The sequence below is a fragment of the Scophthalmus maximus genome, chromosome 15 (genome assembly GCF_022379125.1).
Source record: "Scophthalmus maximus strain ysfricsl-2021 chromosome 15, ASM2237912v1, whole genome shotgun sequence".
NCBI classification, from domain to species: domain Eukaryota; kingdom Metazoa; phylum Chordata; class Actinopteri; order Pleuronectiformes; family Scophthalmidae; genus Scophthalmus; species Scophthalmus maximus.
This window is the reverse complement of record NC_061529.1, coordinates 5,854,980-5,870,246: the sequence shown is the minus strand read 5'-3', so window position 1 is coordinate 5,870,246 and position 15,267 is coordinate 5,854,980. Positions and strand designations below refer to the sequence as shown.

The 15,267-nt window shown below is 41.0% G+C and overlaps 1 protein-coding gene and 2 gene segments (V, D, J or C); all 3 read left to right on the top strand.

The window, feature by feature from the left end:
• Nucleotides 1–409: 409 nt before the first annotated feature.
• Nucleotides 410–1,866, top strand: LOC124851034 (the record flags this gene model as incomplete). The annotated part of the segment is given in 2 exon segments: nucleotides 410–614; nucleotides 1,270–1,866. Coding segments are annotated over 2 exon segments (528 nt in total), but the record flags the coding sequence as incomplete, so codon positions are not given.
• A 1,315-nt stretch (nucleotides 1,867–3,181) lies between these two features.
• LOC118286159 lies at nucleotides 3,182–4,816 on the top strand. The segment is given in 3 exon segments: nucleotides 3,182–3,205; nucleotides 3,444–3,564; nucleotides 4,220–4,816. Coding segments are annotated over 3 exon segments (453 nt in total).
• Nucleotides 4,817–7,243: 2,427 nt separating this feature from the next.
• On the top strand, nucleotides 7,244–14,970 carry zgc:101744 (Receptor expression-enhancing protein 6-like). Of its 3 annotated transcripts, none has more exons than XM_035610357.2 (7): nucleotides 7,244–7,388; nucleotides 7,709–7,870; nucleotides 7,999–8,121; nucleotides 12,239–12,332; nucleotides 13,080–13,218; nucleotides 14,017–14,207; nucleotides 14,377–14,970. In XM_035610357.2, exons 3-7 carry the CDS (start codon nucleotides 8,007–8,009, stop codon nucleotides 14,399–14,401), a joined length of 564 nt encoding a protein of 187 aa, XP_035466250.1. In that variant the 5' UTR covers nucleotides 7,244–7,388; nucleotides 7,709–7,870; nucleotides 7,999–8,006; the 3' UTR covers nucleotides 14,402–14,970. The 3 variants fall into 3 exon arrangements, with proteins under 3 accessions (XP_035466250.1, XP_035466249.1, XP_035466251.1); XM_035610356.2 differs by having other exon boundaries at nucleotides 7,269–7,593; XM_035610358.2 differs by having other exon boundaries at nucleotides 7,272–7,593; nucleotides 14,017–14,185.
• The last annotated feature ends 297 nt before the right edge of the window (nucleotides 14,971–15,267 follow it).

Sequence of the window (15,267 nt, the reverse complement as noted above, 5' to 3'; positions counted from 1 at the left end):
TCTCCTCCTGGATCATTGGACCGTTATAAGTCTGTGTAGAAAAGTGGAACAAAATGCTTTTATTTGCGAAATATGACATGGTTCTTATTCTGTGTGACTTAGTCTCATTAACAGGTACATGCTCTCCTCTGAGGACATTTGGTAACTTCTATTTGAATTTATTATTGCTGCTGTTATTTTTCGTAATTCGTCATCCTGATTGCCTTTAACTTATTGACAGTTTCCTGCAGACTTATAAATTACAGTTATGCTTAATGTGAGTTTGTAAATTATGAATATTGAAATACACTGTTTATTTAACTGTGTATAAACCAAAAATGGTTTTGGAAAAAATATTAAAAGACAAAAGACTTTAAGGAGACGTTATTGTTTATCTATCTAGATGTAGGAAAGTTATGAAATTTAAAAAAAAAGAAGTCATATTTATTTTCCTTCCTTATCTGCAAAATACTTGAAGAAAAAAGGGAGATGTTTTCTGTGTTATTTGAAACAGCAGAGGTTGTTGTCAGTGGATAGATGCTCGTTCACAGCGCAGGAGGTTTTTGTACGGCCACATAATGACTTTGTGTCACTGTGGGTCACTTTCGGTGGAGGAACCAAACTCATCCTTGACTGTAAGTACCAGAGATTTTTACTTTGTACAAAATATAGCATTTATAACTTTGATCAAATATTGAATGAGACTTTGAATATGTTCAGTTGTGTTAATATATTTGGTTAATTTTTGCCGTTTATGAAGCAAAGCTGATCACATTGTCTGCTCAGAAATCTTGGACAGTAAAATGTTCGGTCTTCTAGCCAAACTTCATTTTGTTTTTATTATTTAAAACAAAGAACAATATTGATTTGAAATCTGATCTGGTTTCCCGTTGAACAAAAACAAGGTTTTATCAGTAAACGCAGCTCAGCTTTGTGTTCACGATTCATGTCGTGACGAGGAAGTGATAGAAACAGATGATTCTAACTGTTTTCACATGAGAGTTTCAGCTCTGTGAGTTTAAACAGAAGAAAATCACCACAGGGACGAGTTATTCACTGTCACACTTTATGAAACAAATATGAAGATGTCGTCAATAATCATTATCAGTGAACCTCTGTAGTTACAGTGACACTTGAACCCTGTAGCTGATGGTTTGATACTGAGTGATTGATGAGTTCAGCAGTAGAACAAGTTCTTCTGTTTTATCATATAAAACACAAGAAATCACCTTGTATGTCATTTTCCCTCGTTCTCATTCCTTTGCCTCTCCTCCCCCTCCTCTCCTCCAGCGGGTGTGGTGCGGCCCACCCTGACCGTCCTCCCCCCCTCCAGTGAAGAGCTGAAGAAGGACAGTGTCACACTGGTGTGTCTGGCCAGCGGGGGCTTCCCCTCAGCCTGGAGCCTGGCCTGGAAGGTGGGGGGCAGCAGCAGCTCCTCAGGGGTGTCACGCAGCCTGGCCCTCCTGGGGAGCGGCGGCCACTACAGCTGGAGCAGCACCCTGAGCCTCCCTGCAGACCAGTGGAGGAAGGCGGGCTCAGTGAGCTGTGAGGCCAGTCTGACTGGACAGAGCCCTGTCACTCAAACCCTGGACCCTGACCGCTGCTCAGAGTAGAGCTCCATCAACACTTCCTGTGTGATATGATATTCATCCTTTGATAGAAATCATGGTGAAGCTACAGATCTCCTCTTATCAGATATAGTCTGCAGGTTTTTACAACTTTCTTCTGTGTATTAGTGTCTATGTTGTTTTCACAAATCTGATCATCTGCATATTCTGCTTCATGTTCTTATTAGTTTTCATTCCATTAAAAACTTTTTATTCATTAAAAATATGACGCCAACATTCAATCATCATTCAATAAAACGTTTTGTTATAATAAATCAAAGTCTTTGTATTTCTTGTAACAATATATATGTAATGATTCTAGTTTCAGACCTGATGATATACTGACCGTACAAGAGAAGTTTCAGTTTTATTACTTTTTTCACATTTCAATAGAGAAAACTACCTTTTAAGTATTATTTTTTCAATCTTAAACAATAAACTGGAGCTCTTTTGTTTCTGTTTGGACTTTTGTTAGATCAGATTCACTCAGCAACTTCAGTCCAAGAATAATGTTGTTGTCTTTTTTAAACGGAGATGATTATAAAAATAAAAAAAAAACTATGTGGAGTTTGTTTCAGTTGAGTTTAGGTTCATTGTGCTTGAGGACTCTTGTGTTGTGTTCACTGGACCAGTTCATCTCTTCACAGTCTCTTCAGCAGCCCTGTGCACCTGCAGCAGGCCAGTTTCACTTCAGTCAAACTGAAGGAGGTTTTTGTACGACTCTGAATCACTGTGTGAACACTCCACCACCATGATAACCTGAGCAGTAGTAATCTCCAACATCTTCAGCCTGAACGCCACTGATGGTTAAGGTATAGTCAGAACCAGAATAACTGCCACTGAATCGAGACGGAGTTCCTGAGTATAGTGTTGATGCGCTGTATATGAGGAGCTCGGGAGCTTGTCCAGGTTTCTGAAGGTACCAACTGAGGTCAGCACCAATGTCTGAACTCCCTCTGGCTCGGATGTTCACAGTCCCTCCAAGACTAACAGACTTGGATGTGTCAGTCTGAGTCAGAAATTGGTTGGCAGACGACTCTGAAATAAGAAATTAAAAGGCTTCAGAAGAAATTCTTTATCAGCATGTGGAGATAAAACAAACAAAAGAGTAATGAATGACAACAATTGCAGCAAAAAAAGTTCAGAATCTCTCACCCTGACTCAGGAATCCCAGCAAGACAAACAAAGTCACTGGCAACTTCATCCTGGTGCAGTTTTCAGTTTGAGTGCTTGAAAACGGTTCGGACTCTTTGCGACATAAGAATTTAAACTCTGAGGAGCAGTGATGCATCAGACTCATGCAAAATACTCTGAAGAATGCAAACACACACCTGTTGATGTGAAACAGAAGAGGCAGAGTTCATCTCCTCCTAGATCATTGGACCGTTATAAGTCTGTGTAGAAAAGTGGAACAAAATGCTTTAATTTGCAAAATATGACATGGTTCTTATTCTGTGTGACTTAGTCTCATTAACAGGTACATGCTCTCCACTGAGGACATTTGGTAACTTCTATTTGAATTTATTATTGCTGCTGTTATTTTTCGTAATTCGTCATCCTGATTGCCTTTAACTTATTGACAGTTTCCTGTAGACTTTTAAATTACAGTTATGCTTAATGTGAGTTTGTAAATTATGAATATTGAAATACACTGTTTATTTAACTGTGTATAAACAAAAAATGGTTTTGGAAAAAATATTAAAAGACAAAAGACTTTAAGGAGACATTATTGTTTATCTATCTAGATGTAGGAAAGTTATGAAATTTAAAAAAAAAAAAAGTCATATTTATTTTCCTTCCATATCTGCAAAATACTTGAAGTAAAAAGGGAGATGTTTTCTGTGTTATTTGAAGAAGCAGAGGTTGTTGTCAGTGGATAGATGCTTGTTCACAGCGCAGGAGGTTTTTGTACGGCCACATAATGACTTTGTGTCACTGTGGTACACTTTCGGTGGAGGAACCAAACTCATCCTTGACTGTAAGTACCAGAGATTTTTACTTTGTACAAAATATAGCATTTATAACTTTGATCAAATATTGAATGAGACTTTGAATATGTTCAGTTGTGTTAATATATTTGGTTAATTTTTGCCGTTTATGAAGCAAAGCTGATCACATTGTCTGCTCAGAAATCTTGGACAGTAAAATGTTCGGTCTTCTAGCCAAACTTCATTTTGTTTTTATTATTTAAAACAAAGAACAATATTGATTTGAAATCTGATCTGGTTTCCCGTTGAACAAAAACAAGGTTTTATCAGTAAACGCAGCTCAGCTTTGTGTTCACGGTTCATGTCGTGACGAGGAAGTGAAAGAAACAGATGATTCTAACTGTTTTCACATGAGAGTTTCAGCTCTGTGAGTTTAAACAGAAGAAAATCACCACAGGGACGAGTTATTCACTGTCACACTTTATGAAACAAATATGAAGATGTCATCAATAATCATTATCAGTGAACCACTGTAGTTACAGTGACACTTGAACCCTGTAGCTGATGGTTTGATACTGAGTGATTTATGAGTTCAGCAGTAGAACAAGTTCTTCTGTTTTATCATATAAAACACAAGAAATCACCTTGTATGTCATTTTCCCTCATTCTCATTCCTTTGCCTCTCCTCCCCCTCCTCTCCTCCAGCGGGTGTGGTGCGGCCCACCCTGACCGTCCTCCCCCCCTCCAGTGAAGAGCTGAAGAAGGACAGTGTCACACTGGTGTGTCTGGCCAGCGGGGGCTTCCCCTCAGCCTGGAGCCTGGCCTGGAAGGTGGGGGGCAGCAGCAGCTCCTCAGGGGTGTCACGCAGCCTGGCCCTCCTGGGGAGCGGCGGCCACTACAGCTGGAGCAGCACCCTGAGCCTCCCTGCAGACCAGTGGAGGAAGGCGGGCTCAGTGAGCTGTGAGGCCAGTCTGACTGGACAGAGCCCTGTCACTCAAACCCTGGACCCTGACCGCTGCTCAGAGTAGAGCTCCATCAACACTTCCTGTGTGATATGATATTCATCCTTTGATAGAAATCATGGTGAAGCTACAGATCTCCTCTTATCAGATATAGTCTGCAGGTTTTTACAACTTTCTTCTGTGTATTAGTGTCTATGTTGTTTTCACAAATCTGATCATCTGCGTATTCTGCTTCATGTTCTTATTAGTTTTCATTCCATTAAAAACTTTTTATTCATTAAAAATATGATGCCAACATTCAATCATCATTCAATAAAACGTTTTGTTATAATAAATCAAAGTCTTTGTTTTTCTTGTAACAATATATATGTAATGATTCTAGTTTCAGACCTGATGATATACTGACAGTACAACAGAGGTTTCAGATGTATTACTTTTTTCACATTTCAATAGAGAAAACTACATTTCAAGTATTATTTTTTTCAATCTTAAACAATAAATTGGAGCTCTTTTGTTTCTCTTGGGATTTTTGTTAGATCAGATTCACTCACTAACTTCAATCCAAGAATAATGTTGTTTTAGATGGAGCTGATTATGAAAATAAAATAAAACTATGTGGAGTTTGTTTCAGTTGAGTTTAGGTTCATTGTGCTTGAGGACTCTTGTGTTGTGTTCACTGGACCAGTTCATCTCTTCACAGTCTCTTCAGCAGCCCTGTGCACCTGCAGCAGGCCAGTTTCACTTCAGTCAAACTGAAGGAGGTTTTTGTACGACTCTGAATCACCGTGTGAACACATCATCTCCATGATCACCAAAGCAGTAGTAATCTCCAACATCTTCAGCCTGAACGCCACTGATGGTTAAGGTATAGTCAGAACCAGATCTACTGCCACTGAATCGAGACGGAGTTCCTGAGTTTAGTGTTGATGCTTTGTATATAAGGAGCTCGGGAGCCTGTCCAGGTTTCTGAAGGTACCAACTGAGGTCATCACCAATGTCTGAACTCCCTCTGGCTCGGATGTTCACAGTCCCTCCAAGACTAACAGACTTGGATGTGTCAGTCTGAGTCAAAAATTGGTTGGCAGACGACTCTGAAATGAGAAATTAAAAGGCGTCAGAAGAAATTCTTTATTAGCACGTGGTGATAAAACAAACAAAAAAATAATGAATAACAACAATTGCAGCAAAAATGTTCAGAATCTCTCACCCTGACTCAGGAATCCCAGCAAGACAAACAAAGTCACTAGCAACTTCATCCTGACGCAGTGATCAGTGTGAGTGTGTGAAAACGGTTCAGACTCTCTGTGACAGAAGAACTTAAACTCTGAGGAACAGCGATGCATCAGAGTCATGCAAAATATACATTTGAATACACCTGTCTTCATGAAACCGAGAGGAAGAGGTGAGGTTGGGTGAGGACAGATGAAATCTCCACGAGGACTGCACATGAAGAAACGTTAGACTTTCTGTTCCTCGTCTCCCTGCTGTGTCAAGTCTGGCTATGCAAAAAAATTCCCAAAGGCCTTTTTGCATACATGGGAGACATTTACCTTCAAAAACCTTTGCAGGAGATCAATGTTTTGACCAGAAGTGTGACGTTACCCTAAACCTAACTAAGGACGTTTTCTCAACTTAACCAAACTGTCGACTGAAAACAGATGCCATACTTTGTGGTAGAAAGTCCCGAAGACAAACTAAGACAAACTTCTCCCAACTACCCTGTGTGCTAATATGTAGACGCACACTGCCCTCTGCTGACACTTCAGCTTCATAACAACTCAGAGACTGCCAATGTCATTTAACCTCACTGACCTCAAGCGTTTGTTTTTCAGAAATTAAACACTCTCATCCTCAGAGGTTACTCTGAGCATCATTAGCATCAATTGCAGCAGTCTCAAGCAAGTACTCAGAATAAAAAAAAGTTGGACCAAGTATTCGAAACATCAGGATAAATGGAAAGAATCTTGGCAATTTCTGCACGCAACCTAATTCTATTTTGTATTTATACATGTACTTATGCACTGATTGTTTTTGACTGTTTCTGTTTTGTTACTGTATTCATACTACTAGGCATTTATGGGTTTAAGTCTGTGGGACAAGTGTTTAAGATGAACTGGACATACTTCTACCTCTCCCCGTTTGTGTATGGGTATACATGTGTGTATGTTTTGGTTGGGTTTTGGGTGTTGACTTTTACATTTTGTTTATGTGCTATCCAAAAAATTCCAGTAAAGTTCCATGTAGGTGGAACTGCAGGTGAGTACGCTTAAAACTGAGCAAACTCCATCTGCTGATGAAGATCATGTGATGGAATGTAAAGGTCCTGCACAGCTTCTGAATGTGCCATGAGGTGAGGTTGATATGTTAATGCTGCTTTTAAAAGAAACAGAGAGAGAGCATTTTGGCATGTTATTTTTTCCAAAAAGGGTAACATTTACCTGTTCACGGGTAAAATAAAGGGGGGGACAGCAAAAATGAATAGATGTAACCTCTTTGTCCTGTTTTCCTTTTAATTTTTTTGCAATTTTTATTAGGAGAAAAGACAGTGGGTGTGTGATGGGAGGTGGATGGGTAAGAAGATATCTGGGGAGGAGGGGATTGATGCAAGGGGGAACCTTTTTTATCTGCTGCGCTTTATTATTTGTTACTCTATTTACTCTTTTGTCCCAGTCAGGATCCTGTAGAAGTGATCTGATTGGTCAGTAGTCCGACTGGTGAAGGGCTCTGATCTCTTTTGATCGAACTTAACCTGCTCCAGGTTGAGTTCAGCACAAGTTACCATGGTGATTCATCCCGGGAGGAAGAGAACCAGCTTTGTGGGACTGAAAAAAAACCCAGAGTTAAACCTGAAGTCACCTCGATAACCAAAAAATCCTGCTGCGGGCTACAGGGCCTCGAGATCTGCGCGCCATGTTTGTTTGTTTGTTTTAGAATAAACTTTATTGTCACGGTACAAAATACAAGTTATAGACAGAACAAGACAGACAATCAGCAATATAACAGAAGATAACAATATCAAAAATAAAATAATTAGAATAGATAACGGGTCATACTTCCAGGGTAATGGAAAAATAATTCCTCAAAGTAAAACATTGTGCGCTATCATTAATTTTTTTGGTAAGGGTTAATGTCTCCATGTATTTTACATTTTATCTAAAGATACTTTAAGTTTGGAAAGTGCTTCTTGGAAACTCTCGCCTAACACCGGCACGAACCGTTTTTCGTTAATCAGCTGCAGCTGTGAAGGGTCAAACTCAGCGGAGCGCTGTGATTGGTCCGCCGTTGTCAAACTCCTCCCCCAACTTGTCACCGCAACCCGGCGGAATCAGACACCAGCAGTCTCTGGTCGCCAGCCACCGCGCGGCGAGTTTCTCGGGCAAACAATTACAACGAGGTCAGTGAAAATAAAACAAACCCCTCCGTGTTTTCTTCTTCTTCTTTACAAAATGAATACGACAAAGACGTCGAGCAGCGACACCTTTTAACAGTCTCTCTTTGTCCCGTGTCTGCGTCGACGCGAAGCCCCGAAAATGGGTCAGTTCAAGGAGCGTTTCGTGACTCTGCTCCACGAGAAGAACTTCGTCACGGAGCAGCTGGCGACGATGGAACAAAAGACGGGCGTGAAGCGGGAGTACATCACCGTGGGTATGTTTCAAACAGCTCGGAGGGAAAACATCAACCTTTGAACAATGCTGTGGAGGGGGAATAATGAAGTCGCTCGACTCGTGGGTCTTCGTGTTGAAGGCTAATCGAGCCGCAAACCACACCGAAGTTACTTTTGTAGTGACGGGCGGGTTTGTTTCCATGGAAACCAGACTTTTATCAGCGTGTGGTTTCCTATCCTGTGTCAGCCTCACTTTTTATAAGCCACCTCGAGACGTGAATACCAAAGTTCAGACCTCCATGCTGTGTCTAAAGGTCAAAGGTCGCCATACAATCCGCCTGGCACGAGAACTGTTTCAGATCGAGAGTCAGGTTTATTGCCAAGTATACAAGGAATTTTGCTTTCAAGAGCTTAGATGCAATAACACTGAGTATTGTAAATTTTAGCACATTGAGATTGCTTTTAGCAATGAAAAGTGCTCTATAAATGCAAGTTATTGTTATCATTATGAAGTAGAAACGTGAGGGGGGGAAAGACGCGCTGCAAGTATGAGTGAATGCTCTACAAAAACAAATTAAACATGAAATGATATGTTAAATATCTGTCATCAAGTGTTACAGCTGCACAGTAGAGCTGCAACAGTTAATCAATTAGTAATTGACCACTAGATTAGTCGGCAACTATTTTGATAATCTAGTAATCAGTTCAAGTAGCTTTAATGAAGAAGAAGAAAAATGTCAAAATTCTCTGATTTCAGCTTCTTAAAAAGTGAAAATGTTCTGGTTTCTTTGGTGCTCTGTGACAGTAAACTGAATATCTTTGGTGTGTGGACAAAACGAAAACATCATCTTGGGGTTTGGGAAACACGATCCGACATCTTTCAACATTTTATGGACCAAACAACTAACAGATTAATCGAGAAAGCAATCGTTAGTTGCAGCCCTACTGTACATTTGATGCAGGAGTGTAAGTGTGCAAAGTAGATAAGTAAACTATGCAAAGATGGAGTGTGCGTTAGGGTCATGCATAGTTAAATTAAGACTAATACATATCATAATATTGAATGAACTGCCTCTTAATATTTCAGGACGACCACCACCCCCCAGCTCCCAGGTGTATTTTTATCACGTCCTGAAATATCCAACGCCAGGCAGGCAGACATATTCAGGCTGACTGGTTATCCAACCCGCAGGCTGCTCCCTCTGTCTCTGTGAGCTCTCACGAGTCACTCGCCTTTTGACACTGCTCCCTCTGTGGTCGTTTTTGCACATCAGGAGTCAATGAAGTCCCCAACACCCTCAGGCTGTGTTGGCAACATCTTGTCTGCGTTTGCCACTCAGCAACAGGAAACACGCTAGCAGCTAGGGTGACCTACATTCAAACAAACCACCATCTTTACCCACAATTGATCTGTGTTGACAGCCAAGCACACGTATTTGCATTTAAAGAACCAAAACTCAAGGTCACAGTGGACGGGAATGTCTCTGGCTGTTGGATTCTGTCTTTGAAATGTTTTGTCTGTTTGCTATTTCTGGCACAAAAGCGTGTTTGCCGCAAAGCAAGTAGATTTTTGCTGTTTTTTTACATTTAAAACAGACGACCCCAGCGTTGTTGCTTGGCTGGTATTGAATATTGGAGACTGTTGTTGATATTTGATCTAATTACAATATATTGGCAGATTCAAATTGTTTGACACTATAAACACAAAAGGGTTTTGTTTAAAATGTGGTTAATTCAAGAATTGGTGTCGAGATGTACTCATCAAGACATTGAGCAGCCGATAATATAACTTCTAACTGTTCTCTGGAGACACTAGAAACTATTCTAATAAATAAAAGCAAAATAAATAATTTGATTCGGATCCCTCCTTAAAAGTTTTGTAAATTTAATATCTCAGTTGTTGTTTTTTTTGACTTATCGTGCGACAAATCTAGACTTTCAAAGATGTAAATATAGTGTGAAAAACTATGGATTTTATTCATTTTCAGCTGATTTCAGTTTCAGACATGGTGCACTGAAGTCAGGATGTTTTCCAGAACTTTCCCGGAGGGGCTCAATGTGAGAACGGAAATGTTGCTGTGGTCTTCCTGCCAGCACCCTATAGTAACGTTTCCGGAAAGTCTCATAGTGAGCAAATGTGAGAATACAGCCGCGGGAAAATCTCCTGAACATTCGCGGCGAGTGAGTCAAGTGATGTCATGCCTCCTGCATGCTATACCTTCGCCTTTAACGTTCTGAAAATGATCCTGCTGCTATGAATGTGTCTGACCCGGACGATCTCCTGCTGCGTTCTTCATATGTGAACGATAAAAAAACAAAGAGTTTATGTCTGAAAACGGCTTTTGATATGCAAATTACAGCTGATCTGTACGTCCGCATCAGCTCTAATGAAGTGCGCTGAGTAAAAGACGCCTGGTTCCCGTCAGGCCCTTCTGTCCACTCAGGATTTTCCTATGATCTAAAATGTTAGCTTTAATAGATTCAGTTGGTGTCTGTTGGCAGCGCTCACCCACATCTGCTTAGTTGTTTGTTTTTTGTTCCTCATACGCCACCAAACTGGCTCGCAAAGCAAATACCGTGCATTGTATGCAAACGCCACTTGACTCGTCTCTACCCTGCAGTTAGCAGAAGCTCAGAACCAGACAGGGCAAACAAATTATACAGTTGGCCTCTCCTGCCTCTCGTCAGTGAGTCAACAGCCACTCGTTTCATACTTTGGCCACATTGCAGGTTTGTCTCAAACTGATAATGGGTTGCATTACAAGAAATTCCTCCCTGTTGCCTCACTGTAATGTCACGTTGTACTTTGCCTCGATCCCGTCATGTCGGTTGAATACTGTTAGCAAACGGTGTGACTGTTCAGTTGAGAAACGTCTCGGGTTCATGCTGACTCTTGTGACACAGTGAAGTGTGAAGACTTATCTTGCTGACGGGTGTAACGGAGGTCTAATGTCTACTGTGTATGCAGCCAAACTCACTCACTGAGTGAGAGTGTGAGTGGCTGTTCTCTAAAGCAAATCGTCACCTTCTTTACTCTTTAACAGAAGGTTTTTGTACTGTTTCGATGTTTAAAGGACCTGGATTTCCAGATAAATCAGAAGTTGTGCAACACTTCGATCAATAGTTTGAGTTATACTCTACATTATAGGATAACACAGCTATACAATGGCTTTTTTAATTTTCCAGCTGCTCCCCCTGAAGAAATACATGTTTTTCATTTATTTAAAGCTGTGGAATATGCATCATGTCACATGTCGCATTCGTTTTTTTCATTTCCTCAGAGCAGTGCAAGGAGTTGCTCCCTCACAGTATTGAGCCAGATGGCATGTGTGTTTGGAGACATTTGTAAAGTCCCTGCTGTAAGCTTTTTGTTATTCATCATCAATCAAAAGCATCAGTTTATGATTTCCCTATTCAAAGTGTCTTCAGTTTTCTCTTCCATTTCAACCAGTTCCTCCAGTTTCCTTTGTTAAAGAGAGCTGGGCAGACCTGGGAATTACATGGATATTTGTGTATGAGCAGCGACAAGCAAATGAGATGTAAATAGCTGCAACAATTTTTGAAAACATCTCAGGCTTTTAGCGCTTGTGTGAATTCAGTATGTCTATGATATTTATGGCGGTTAAACATTTTATCAAAAATTTAGTTTTGCATAAGTTTGAATTACGTATGGCCTACTGTCCTGCGTCTACAGCTGATGGATTGTAGAGGATGAGGTCACTGACTATCTTATGTGGAAATCCTTCCATTCTTCAAGTTCTGCTCCACTGTCAACATGTGTTGGGATCACTTTGTCTTTTACACATACACTGTAATAGTAACACAAATGTCGTGTCGATTTCTGGTGTAGTTGTGCGGTATGTGTGGAATCTTCCATGTACGTGTGATGTGTCGGGCACACAAGTGTGTGAGCTCTGAGGTTTGCTTAAAGTCGGCTCTTCCACTGTAGTGTTTGAATATCGGTGTTTGACTTGCTGCACCTAATCCTGGTCCTGTGCAGCCCTGACATCCTGCTATCAGACACAGTGTTCCGTATACAAATTAATGTCCTTCGGCCCAATTGTCAGGTAACAGGATCGCCTCACCCGACACTTCCTGTCCGGGCCTGCTGCTCTCACCTCACCTCTTCTTCCTTCATCTTTCTCCCTCCCTCTGCAGGTGCTCTGAGCATTGTCGGGCTGTATCTCCTGTTTGGATACGGTGCCTCGCTGCTCTGCAACCTGATTGGCTTCATCTACCCTGCATATTTCTCGTAAGTATGGAGTCGTGGTTGTATCAATAAATACACCAAAACCAAACGGTGTGGTGAAGATGAATACATTCAAATGTCTATGGTATATTAAACTTGCATCATTTTTCCTATGTTTCTTTATGTACAAAATCAAGTGCCAACCAGCAATCATTTTATTCCAGATAATTATGACACAATGTAATTCAGCCATTATTAATTATTAGCTGCCATTGGTTACGGCAGGGCTTCTATCTGGTATGACATATCAACATATGCTGTCAAAAGGCCTGTTTTAGGATCTTAATTTTATTTGATTTTTTAAAATTAGTAATAGTTTAAAGAATAGATTCAAAATAAATTTATCATTCCTCCTCCTGATACCAAATTATTATAATTTTTTGGGTTTTACTATCCCTCCACTGCAGTTCATGGAGAAAACACTGAGACATTACAAATAGAGTTTCATACTAACAAGACTCTGGAAAATGGCCCATGGAGTTGTTAGTTTTTGTGTGTACTTCAGGCCTAACAAAAAGGCTGAGCATATTTCGTGCACGATGAAAAAATGCAGGAATCTTTTTTTAAATTGTTTTGGTAATTGGCAAACCTTAGCATATTGGACTGCAACACTTCCATGAAAACCCTTTTCTCCACTGCTGCTAGTCATCAAACCTCCACACGCCTTTTTCAAAGGCATGAGTGAGTTATTAATATGATCTGTTTACATTGTTGTATGTCTGAATCAAACCCGTGCTCCCGTCCATCCAGCATCAAGGCCATCGAGAGCAATCTGAAGGAGGACGACACACAGTGGCTGACCTACTGGGTCGTGTATGGCCTTTTCAGCATCGTTGAGTTTTTCTCTGACATCTTCCTCTTCTGGTTCCCCTTCTACTATGCTGGCAAGGTAGGCTGGCCTTTCGTATGGGTGAAGTTTGGTTCCTTTTTTTTATAATCTTACTCTCTAGCACATCTTTATGAAGTTGACAATGGAGTAGGGAAGTCTCCTGTCACTGAAACTACAGACAGTCATGCTGTGTTGAATCACGTGCTTTTTCAACATCAGAGCTTGCAGAGCGCCCTCTTGTGGGCAATTTGTGTAACGTTAAAATAAGGGAAACATTAAGAAACATACTCATCAGTTATTATGCAGTGTAAAAGTGACACAATTAAATATACTCAAAAGTCAGTAGGCAAACTGTTGATGGACACTGTTGTCCCACGATACATTGTACAAAAGTGTTTGTGTGTGTGTGTGTGTGTGGGGGGGGGCTGCTTCTCTTTATACCTCTCTTTGAGAGGCATTATATGGCAGCAGCATTCCAAAGTAACCCCATATAATTTAGGTCCATCCAGGCAAATATTTAACTATGTTGTTGTTAACCCATAAAGTATATTGATTGTAAAATATGTTATGTATGTACTGTATATGTTACTGTGTAGTAGATGGATGTAATATGTGGAACTGGGCCATGATGACAATTCCCATCAGTTACAGTAAAGAGTCCCGACATTTTCCTGAACTTCTCTGAAGGGGCTGTATATGAGAACGCAAATGTTGCCCCCAGACATTTTCCAGGACTTTCCCTGGTAAAATTTGCAGAAAATGTCGGAGTGAGCCAGTGTGAGAATACAGCAGCAGTGGCCAGGCACCACCCTCTACCACAGCAAAGTACATTAGACCTGTCATCTGCTCTTTCACCAGTGCCTGTTCCTGATATGGTGCATGGCCCCGGTGACGTGGAACGGTTCCGACATCTTGTACACGCGCGTGATCCGGCCGTTCTTCCTGAAACACCAGGCCGCGGTGGACAACGTGGTCAGCGATCTGACCACCACGGCCAAGAACATCACTGACGCCGTAACAAAGGAGGGTGAGACAACCGTAGTGTACATGCAAGTATAGCCCCATTCACACACTCTGCATGCCCCCGCAGCCACGCACTCTCACAGCAGACAGACTTGTGAGTCACCTCGCATTTTCACTCTCCAAAAAATATCCCATTAAAACACAGTAATCAGTTGTGTGTTTGAATTGAAGTTTTTTCTTTCTCTGTTCCCTCAGCGGTGAACCAGGTCCTCAACCATGACAAGAACCAGTGAGACATCTCGGGAGGCGTATGCGTTTGTGTGTAGTTTAAAGAGTGACTGAGAGACCGTGCGTGCGTGCGTGCGTGCGTGCGTGCGTGCGTGCGTGTGTCCTCTCCCTTCCATGAAGAATGATGACGATCAGCCCCCCTTTCCTGAGGTGACATGAAGCTTCACTCTCGTCCACGTCGCTTTACGGCCATCGGTACTGCTAAGACAATCGGTGAAACGGTGAAATTTTTTAGATCTTGTTGTCTTTTTTTTGGCGTGTTATTTCTAATCGAGCCATTTGAGACAGAGAACTGATGATCATGCCAACACTCTTACAAAAGGAGTTTGCTTTCAAATATTTTCCTTTTCTCACATTCTTAATCAAACTTTTACATGTCATCCGTGTCTGTGTTTCTCTTAAAAGCCTTATTCTCTCATGTGCCGAGCAAAATCTTAAGTCTGCCCGAGTATCACTCCGTCTCACTCTGTTTGACCGGATGACTTCTGTCTTTTGATATGTCTTAATTTATCATCTCGTCTTGACGAAACAGTAAAACTGGAATCCTTGTGAACTGAAAAACGATGTCTTGGTGTCTGACTTCAAACTTTTCAGATATATTTCCGTTTCTTCTGGCGGGGCCCCCTCTCATACCTCACATATTGGGGAAATTGGATTTGATTTGGTCCAAATTACAATTTTCACACACTACTGATTTCTGTAATTGGTTTTTATAGCAAGAGGCGAATGGAGGAAATTGTATTTCTGGATCCATAACCTCTGCGGTTTGGGGTACGTGTTCATTTATTCAGCACAGTTTCTTAGTAATGAACTTTATCTGCAGTAATTGTAAATGGTGTCAAAATGTCTCGCTCTGTG